General features: G+C 41.7%; 1 protein-coding gene across 1 annotated transcript; it reads right to left on the bottom strand.

Moving 5' to 3' along the window:
- Positions 1-2,853: 2,853 nt before the first annotated feature.
- Positions 2,854-3,795, bottom strand: Or11a1 (olfactory receptor family 11 subfamily A member 1). Its single transcript, XM_048446440.3, has one exon. It carries the CDS (start codon positions 3,793-3,795, stop codon positions 2,854-2,856), a length of 942 nt encoding a protein of 313 aa, XP_048302397.3.
- Between the last annotated feature and the right edge of the window lie 6,171 nt (positions 3,796-9,966).

Below are 9,966 nucleotides of genomic sequence, written 5' to 3'. Positions count from 1 at the left end.
CTTGGAATTGCTTTGGCTTTTGATGAACTTTAGCGCCTCTATATGAATGTTAATATTATTTTTTCCTGATATGATGAATAACGGCATTAGGATTTGAATGGAGACTTCCAACGATTTCAATAATACAGCCATTTCCCCAATATTAATACTGTCAATCCAAGAGTATTGGAGAGACCCCTGCAAGTGTGTGTGTGTGTGTGTGTGTGTGTGTGTGTGTGTGTGTTTATGGATATGCACACGTATGTGTATTTATTTGCAAGTTATGTGTACGCCATAGGACAACCCCAGGAATCATATTATCATATCTCAGGCATTGTCCTCAGTTGCAGAAATTTGATGATACTGTGAAACCCCAAGAATAGGTTAACAAAATTAACCTTGGATCAGGGGGTGGAGCGAGCAAATGGTTGACCAGCATTAGCCATAGAGAGTCCAGAGGAGCTAGAAATACAGATAGAAGCCGGGCGTTGGTGGCACACACCTTTAATCCCAGCACTCAGGATGCAGAGGCAGGTGAATCTCTGTGAGTTCAAGGCCAATCTGGTCTACAAGAGCTAGTTAGTTCCAGGACAGACTCCAAAGCTACAGAGAAACCCTGTCTCGAAAAAAACAAAACAAAACAAAAAGAAAGAAAAGACATACGGAGAGAGAAAGACATAGAAGCAGCAGGGAGGGACTTTGGGTGTGGCGTTCTTTTTTGGTTTATTAGAGAGGAAGGACACTCTTTTTCAGAGATGCTGACAAAGAAGGTCAGCTAGTTGCTACTCAGTCTCTCTAAACCAGCAGGTTTTCACCCAAGCCTCTGACTCCCGGTTCTTATTCATAAATAGAACAATAGAGATTTAGTTAAAACTACATTTGGTGGCAGCGGCAGGAGGTAAACTGGCGAGAAGTAAAAGTCCTGCCTGGCCACTGCCTGACACCTGGGCCAGTAGCTGTGGGACTGCAATTACGGCTGAAGCAGCAGCAGAATCGGGGCAGCCACGGTGCAGGCAGAAAAACAGTCTTTCTTCTGCCTTTTGAGACAGGATCTCTCACTGACCAGGAATTTGTCAAATAAGATGGGATGGCTGGTCAGCAAGCCCTAGGAGTCTGCCTGTCTCATCTCCCGTTGCTGTGATTTCAAGAGAGTACCACCACCACAGCTGGAGTTTTCTAGGCAGGTTCTGGGGACTTGTACTCCAGTCTCTGTGCTTACAAGGTAACTGTTTTGCTGAGCTGTCTCTCAAGCCCCTACCTAGTTGGCAAGCTTCTAAAAACAGTCTTTTTATTGTTATTCTTTGCGTGTATATTTACATTTTAAATCATATTACAAATTAAATTTGTTCTTTTACAATTTCACATATGTGTATAAAGTATTCTAATTATTCTCATTTCTTATCTTCTTATCTCCTTCCCATCCCCGTTAACCCCTTCTCTGCCCTACAAGTCCACTTCCCACATTCATGTCTTTTGGTTTTGTTTTGAGACCCACTAAGTTTAACCAAGGCAGTCTTTGTGACTGTAGGCATGGGCTATGCATGGGAGATTTTAACCAATGTATGGGTCTACACAGTGGAGCCTTTAACCAAGAGGGTCTGTGTTGATCATGGATATCAAACCATCCATTGGAGCCTAGTGAAAAGCTGTCTCTACAAATAGGAAAGTATAATAAAAAAATTGTATGTGAAATATATACACAATTTGTGAATAGCACTATCCTTAGCCAACCCCTGGAATTTGCCCTAAAAGCTTACAGTAATTATGCATTCACCACCAATACACTGTACTCTATTTTATGTATGTTTCTATAATAAAAAGAAGTCACAAAGTAAATAAGTAAAATAAAGTCAACTTTAATATTTGTAAAGGCACATATTATTAGTCCTAGCAACTTTTGTTCTGAAATTTATTATAGAAAAACATAGATGTACAAAAAGTTGAGTTTTTTTATAGCTAAACAATCCTAACAACAGAATGTTATTTAAACTATTCCATTATGGTTAGCCATATGAAGAAACTTAAAAGAAGAAAGAAGTGGATGATAGTTAGTATAGGATTTGTTCATAATGTATTATTCAGTGGGAAAACATGTTGCAAATTCTACTATACAAGCTGTAGACACACACACCCAAGAGTAAAGAACTCTTTAGATGTCATACTACAGTAATATAAGTGAGGATTAATTCTAAATTTGCTTCAGTATTGATTTTTTCTCTAATTTTCTTTTCATTACTCAATAGTAGTAGCACTGTACACAGCAATGGGCTACAGAGTAACAAATCAGTATATGTCTACCCTGTTTGATGATCAAAACAGTGCACTATTTATGGTGTATTCAGTTTTCAAAAACTCATATTAGTTTACATAATCTCTTAGTGTTCTCTTTCCGTGAAGAGACACCATGACTACAGCAACACTTATCAAAGAGGCTTGCTTACAATCTCAGAGATTTAGTCCACTATGATGGCGGGTAGTAAGGCAGCACACACGGCCACGGTGCTGGAGAAGTAGCTAAGAGTTCTACATCCAGATCTACAGGAAGCAGGAAGAGAAAGCACCACTGGGCCTAGCTTAGGCTCTCAAAAGGTCAAAGTCCACCCCCAGTGACACACATCCTCCAACAAGGCCACACCTCCTAATCCTTTCAAAAACTGCCACTCCCTGATGACCAAACATTCAAATTTATGAGCCTGTGGGGACCACTGTCATTCAACCACAACACTAGCATTTAAAAATTGTTGGACTATTATCTTCCCCTTGAGCATAATTTTTTTGGGAAAAAAACAAAATTCTCATCTCCAGCCCATTGTGGGAGACTTTTTAATCAAGACACTGAAAGTCCAATAGAAAATCTTCACTATCCTCCTTAGATCACATTTCAGTTGTTTTGCAGTAGAGAAACCTGCTTAGTGCCTGATGCACCTCCTGGTTCCTCAAGGTGTAGATGACAGGGTTGAAGATTGGAGTGACCACTGTGTAGAGCAGGGCAACAACCTTGGAGAGGAGCTGGGAATGGACAGCAGAGGGCGCAATGTACAAGACCATGAGTGTTCCATAGAATGTGGACACCACAGCCAGGTGAGAGGAGCAAGTGGAGAAAGCCTTTGCTCTTCTGGCCCCAGAGGGAACTCTCAGCACAATCACCACAATCTGAGCATAGGAGACCAGAACCAGCCCAAAGGGGACAGTCAGGAAGACAACAGAGAGAACAAACGTAGTCACCTGGACCACTCCAGTATCTGAGCAGGCCAGGACCATCAAAGGTGAGAAATCACAGTAAAAGTGGTCAATTTGGTTGGGGCCACAGAATCTCAGCTGGGTCATCAGAGCAACAACTAGTCCATCTACCATAAATCCAGACAGCCAGACCGTGAGCACCAACCCCAGACACCATCGAGGCCCCATCAGGAGTGGGTATCTTAGAGGGTGACAGATTGCTAGGTAGCGATCATACGCCATCACAGCCAGAAGAAAACACTCATCTGTGGCCAGAGAGCCAAAGACAAAGAACTGGAACAAGCAGCCAGCCACAGAGACGGCAGACTCCTGTAGGAAGCCCTCCAACATTTTGGGCACCACTGTGGAGGTATAAAGGATCTCAATGAAGGATAGGTTCACCAGAAAGAAATACATGGGTGTGTGAAGCCTCTGGGAGCTGACCACCACCACTACAATAAGCATGTTCCCTATGATGATGGAGACATAGATGATTGTAAGAACAGAAAAGAGCAGGAGGTGCAGCCCAGGGACTTCATGGAAGCCCAGAAGTACAAACTCGGTGACAGTTTGGTTTCCTGTGGAGACACTTTCCATGGGATTTTTCAGTTTTCTGCTTGACTTGACAGCTAGAGAAATTCTAGTGTGTCTCTGCCGTCTGCTGCAATTCTAAGATTGATAGGGCTGAAAGAAGATGACAGAGTATGTAAAATGGATTAAACTAGTCCCTTCTTTTAGTTGTTTCCACTTTGGCTCTCCCTTTCCCATGCTCTTAAATGCAGCATATTCCTAATGGCCTAGGAGAGTTTACCCATATTTAAATTTTCAATAAAAAATAAAACTTTGTATAGTGACCACCATGTGTGTCCTCCAACAACAAACTTTTACCTTTCACAACCACAGCCAATACTGCTGCGAAAGATTGGCTATTGTGCTGGAATCCCGTGGTAAAGGTTGGTCATCATTACTTCAGCAGCCTCTCTGGTCCCATCACAGTCACTTGTCTCATCAATTTTGTTAATTTCTCACCATTTCTTCCTCTATATTCCACTCCTATGTGTACATAATGGTCCTTCTTTTCTCTAGTTTTTTGGAAATGTTTATCAAAATGTCCTTCTGTAAGTACAAGTTCTTCAGATGACTAGAGGTTTGGTAAAATAGATGATGGTGACCGAGAAGTTGTAGGATCTGTGAGAGCAGAAAGACAAGAAACCCAAACTCAAGTTGTGGGGTAGATGGTGTGAGGATAAAGTTCGGGGCAGCTTCCTGAAGACAGTAGCCTTTAACTTACTGTCTTATAAGATGCTGTCCTGTATTAAACAAAGTTTGAAGGCCAGATAACACTGGGCCAGCCAAAAGACGGTGGGGCGGGCAATGTTACCCTGATGTAAAAGCTTGTGGGTGCAGAGGTTTGATGGAGCACAGAGCTTCTAAACAGCTGAGGTGAGCCTTGTCCAGCAGGGAGGGCTTCTTCACATGCTGACCAAGTAGTGTCTGCTTTTACTGCAGAGAGGAGATGTAGGGTGGCTGGGGATGAAGGAGAATGACTGAGGAGAAGGCAAGAACAAACCATACACATATTCTCACAAGATTTAAACTGTTTGTACTCCATAGTAGTAAAAAAAAAGTACATATCGTTTTTAACATGAAATTTAAGTTGTTTAACACAAATGCCCTACAACAGCTGTCTAAGAAGGTGAAACTGAGTGACTCGGGGCCAGGAGGCTCAGGAGACTGCATGATGTTTGTGACTTTGCCACAGGCCAAATCTGTATTTTGCAAGGAATTACATTTTCTACTCCTGTATAACACTCGTGCTACCTCCTCAGAGACAGAGGGGCACCGCTTAGGTTTCATGTCTCCCCTGGGGTCTCCATGCCAGCCACTTTTTTTCTTTAGTAATAATATATTGATTATATAGAGGATATTATTTTAAATATTTAGGATTCCCAGTCAAATAAAACCAGGCCATTACTTTAAGGACCCTTATGTAAGAGACGCACACAACAGCAGATGATCGCAGCACACGGAGAGGAAGCTGGTGAATTAAACCTGAATGAAATAGTTCTGGGAGAAGAGGTGCTGAGTAGCCTGCTATGGCTGAGGAAAGTGTAAGGGAAGATGAGGGTATTCCAGATAGAAAGCTGTGGGTAGATTCTGAGGCAAGAAATGTCACAGCGTGTGAGGATGAAAAAGAGGTTTCAGAGTTAAGTAGCCAAGGGTGACCAAGGAAGTTCATCTCTGAAGGAGCATCAACCTATGGGTCATGTCTTCTTGGGAAGGCAAACAACCCTTTCACAAATGGTCACATATCAGATGTCCTGCATATCCGATACTTACATTAAGATTTATAACAGTATCAAAGTTACAGTTACGAAGTAGCAACAAAAATGATTTTATGGTGGAGGGGCTCACCACAACATAAGGAACTGCATTAAAGAGTCTCAGCATTAAAAAGGTCGAGAACCATTAATTTAAGAAGCAGGTGAGTAAAACAGAGAGGAGGGCAGCAATGGAACATGGCCCCCTCTGCTGGTCACAAGCTGTATCTACAACTCCGTTCTGTTGGCCTGGCTGAATTAGACAGCATCAGGAAGGCCTAAATCCAAGATAATGAGAATCGAGAAGGGGAGGGGGGATGAAAGGAAGGGAGGGAGAAAGAGAGAGAACTCACCCAGATGATAGTGAAATGTAAAGACATGGTCACAGGTTTTATATTTATAATTTTCATTCTCCCCAAAGCAACTGCATTCAACACAGGCTTCTCTGAAATTTGCTATGTAGACCAAGTGCTGGGATTATAAGCATGCACCTATCACATACTCTACAGGAGATAAAATTGCAATATACCATAGTGAACAACAAAGTAGTCCAACAAAGATCTGAGATGTGAAACCGCCTCTCCTCTGACCTAAATCTGTGACTTCACCAGACTGGGGGTCTGCCCTTTACTGGGGCTGCCGCTGTCTCCAACGCCCCAGGACCCTCCCTGCCCGCTTCCCCATCTGCCATTCTGTGCGGCATGATTTATACACTCGCTCTGTAATGTCCTGATTATTTTATCTGCACTAAAACAAATCTGTACTTTACATTCTCTTTGTGCTGTCCCTGAGCAGGACACAGGTAAGGATACTGACCAACCCAAACAAGCTCTCACAATCCTGATATTTAGTGTTTAAAAGTCTCCCACCTGGGCTGCTCTTCTTCCTCTCTGGCAGAGACATTCACTCTCCTGGATTCTTCCCTCCCAATAAATCTCTTGAATGAAGGGAAAAAAAGTTCTCCACCTGAAGTCTGCTTTCCTATAAGAGAAAAAAAAAATCATTAGGATTTTCAGAACATGGCATAACCAATCCTATTGTCGGAGAGTGGGGAGTTAGGAAGAAGAGGAAGAAGAGAGTGGTGAGATTTTAGGACTGCAGAAAAGTGAAAAAGACATAGCAGAGGCGAGGGAGTGAGAAACGAGAAACAGGTATTATCATTAAAGACTTGTCACTGTAAAGCCTCCAGGATGGGAGGGTGGCTGACTTTGAAGTTAGAAAAATGTATGCAGAATAATTTTAGAATCAAGATTACTTTGGTCATACCAACTTATTGGAAAATGAGAATATTGGAAAATACCTGTCCAATTTTCTAATGAGCAGTGACTCCCAGACAGCCCTGGGTTAGGGCTGCAGCCCCTATCCAACACAGATGCCGAGACAGCAAAGAGCCCTCAGCTAAAGCCATCACCACTTCTGGCAAATAAATTCAAATAACATCCAAGTACTCATATTTAAATAAATATATGTTGATTTATAATTTGTAACTTATCTTTAAAACAAGAAAATGTTACTTTATTATATACTTTATAATATCTGCTAAACATTTTATTTTTGTGAATGCCAAACGATAAATAAATTTCAAAGACTTTAAAAGAAATCATAAAATTTTAAGCATATTAAAGTTTTCCCATACCATGAGAATGAAGGTGAGAACACTGGCTGTGTGTCTAGGACACTAACCAGAGCCTGGGGGCGGGCAGGAGTGCCTACCCCATTCTGGAAATGACCAGGAAAACAGAGGAAAGACTGAAATCATCTTGTAAGGATCCAGTGAAGGAAACATCAACACCAGGATCTTGAAGGAATCAAACAGGATTTCCTGAAATGCTTGCCACAAAGGGACTTTTGGGCTCTCTAGGTTCATGGAAATCTGCTACTAATTAGAGGAAAACAGCTGTCAAAACCAACCTTTTAGCTTTTTTAAAAGGTCTATGAACAAATCTATGAAACTTTATACAGAAATGGGAGTTTACCTGGGAAGTGTTACAGAACAGCTTGCTCTCTCCAGACAAAAGAAGAGAAACTAAGGTTTACTGAAGACTTCAGAATGGCTGGATTTCCCAACTTCAGCCTCTTCAGGTTTTAGCTCAACTTGAAATAATACAGGATCTTGATTAGAAACATCTCCCTTACCTCTCTCCATCTCTAAACTGTTCTCTCCAACCTCCATGCCCTCTTCTAGCTCAAATATCATCCACCCTTTCACTGAGAGCCCTTTTATCACAAGGGAAGACTGGCAGAAGAGGCCCTTGAGAACAAATTATATATTTATTGCAGAGCAACCTTAAATGAACAAGATGAAGCAGCCCACTGAGGGGGCATTATCATCATCATCCTCATTATTATTAGAGAATTCCTGAATGTTGGCTTGACCAAAACCAGAGCAAAAACTAAAAGAGCTACAGGAAACCTTCCTTTCCATCCCCTTAGGGAAAAATACTCTGCACTCCCCCAAGCATCTCACCACCAACTCTCAGTCTCTTTCCAGTAACTCACCAACAAATTCACCTGACTCTGCTGTATCCTAACTAGCAGAAAAGTGTTACGGTGGTCGGATGCCTAAAATATATCCCACACTAGCTCAGAATCGAGAAATAGATTGTCATTTATTAAGGGGTAAATTCACAAATCAGAATCCTCCGCTTGACCGGTTGAAATCCCAGCTCAGATCTGCAGACTAGCACCTGCACCCGTGCCACCATCTTTGCCCAAGTGACTGCCCCTTCCCACCAGAAAACCACCACTGTTCTGCACAAACACTGCACACCTTCCCGTTGACTGCTGCATTCTGCCTAGCTAGGAATGCCACTAAACTAGCAAATATCACACAAAGATCAACTTCAGACTACAAACTGCTCAGGGCATTCAAATTTCTGGGTTCATATGAGACTGACATGTAAGTTTTGAATTCAAAAATACTTAATCTTAAGACTGCTAAGTATAACCAAGCTGGATACTGTGGAAAGCTGGGCAGAAATAGCTTCGCTATTATAAATAGTTTTACTGTGTTTAAATCTTTTATTTTAGACAAAAAGAGGAATGCTGTGAGATATTTGGTAACACTATGAACCCTAAGATTGTATTATTTACTGGGAAAATCGGTTTCTAGCTGTAGTGTGACTCAGCCACACACCTTTACTCAAAGAGCTTTCTGTTTCAATATTATAAACAGAATTAAATAAAGTTAGCTGTAAGTCAAGAGGCAAAGCAAGCAACCAATTCTCAGGAGAAAAAAGAGAGTAAGAGGGATTCAGGAGGGTGAACAGAGAGATGCACAGGAAGTAGAAGGGAGGGACATTGAGTTTGAGGAGTCTTGTTTGAGATGGAGTAGGAGAAAGGTTCTTTCTCTGGGATGTCAGCAGAGGAGGAAGGACAGCTGGGTGCTTTCTCTGCCTCTCTGAGCTAGCAGGCTTTTATCTCAACATCTGGTTTCTGAGTCTTTATTGGTAAAATTGAACGATGGAGGTTTTGTTACAAACAGCATTGCAGAATTCATTGCTCTGTGGTTTTTATAATTTGCAATGTATCCAGCTTCTTCTCTCTCTTCCTTCTTGTCTCCTTATGCTTTTCTGGGCAATGCCTCCGTCATGCTCCTTGTGGCCCTGGATGGACACCGTCACACTCCCATGTACTTTTTCATCTGCAGTCTCTCCTTGGCTAAGCTCTGGTACACCATGTTCATTGTGGCCATCCAACTTTCTAAATTACTGAAGGACCACCTCAGTGTCCTTAGCTGCATCACCCAGTATTAATTCTTCTCCTCTGGTTGTCATTGAGTTCTTCAACCTCACCACCTTATCTTGCCAGTAAGCCAAAGCCTTGTGGTGAGTCACAGATTAATAGAAATGGGTTAATTTAAGATGTAAGAGGTAGCTAGGAATATGCCTAATCTATTGGTCAAACAGCATTGTAATTAATGTAGTTTTGTGTAATTATTCATGTCTGGGCAGCCAGGAAAACCACGTGCAGACTCTGTTTACACAATGCTAAATTCAAAAGTTTTAGTTTAAGGTCACTGGAAGAGGATATCAAGACAACTTAGTATTGACTGTGTCACACAGTTAATAGTAATCACTCTTATAGTAACACAGAATGACCAAAAACAGAAAAAGAAAATGCAAAATCTGAGGAGAAAAACAGCCCCAGGAAACTTAGTATTGGAGCCAAGAGATGAAAAGTTTAAAGAAAGGCCTGATGCTAAATGTCATAAAGGGAGTGTAACCTCCAGGAGAGACTCTACCCAGCTAATCCTACTATCTGTGAAAGGAAAAAAAAGATAAGGAATTTCCTACACCTAAAAAGCAACTACAGATCAAAGCTTATGCAAATATAATTCAAGGAGGAGGTTAGGTTCCAGCCCAAGCAAGCCGCAGGACTTGGCAGCTACAGCCACTTATTCTGGTTGTAGAGCCGAGAAGAATACAGGCGTATTCCCTCAGTTAAG

The sequence above is a fragment of the Myodes glareolus genome, chromosome 18 (genome assembly GCF_982192425.1).
Source record: "Myodes glareolus chromosome 18, mMyoGla1.1, whole genome shotgun sequence".
NCBI lineage: Eukaryota > Metazoa > Chordata > Mammalia > Rodentia > Cricetidae > Myodes > Myodes glareolus.
Note: the sequence above shows the minus strand (reverse complement) of the source record. Positions and strands in the feature narration are given on the sequence as shown.

Coding starts and splice junctions, on each gene's coding strand:
- Or11a1 (XM_048446440.3), bottom strand. CDS start 3,795: ATGGAAAGTGTCTCCACAGGAAACCAAACTGTCACCGAGTTTGTACTT.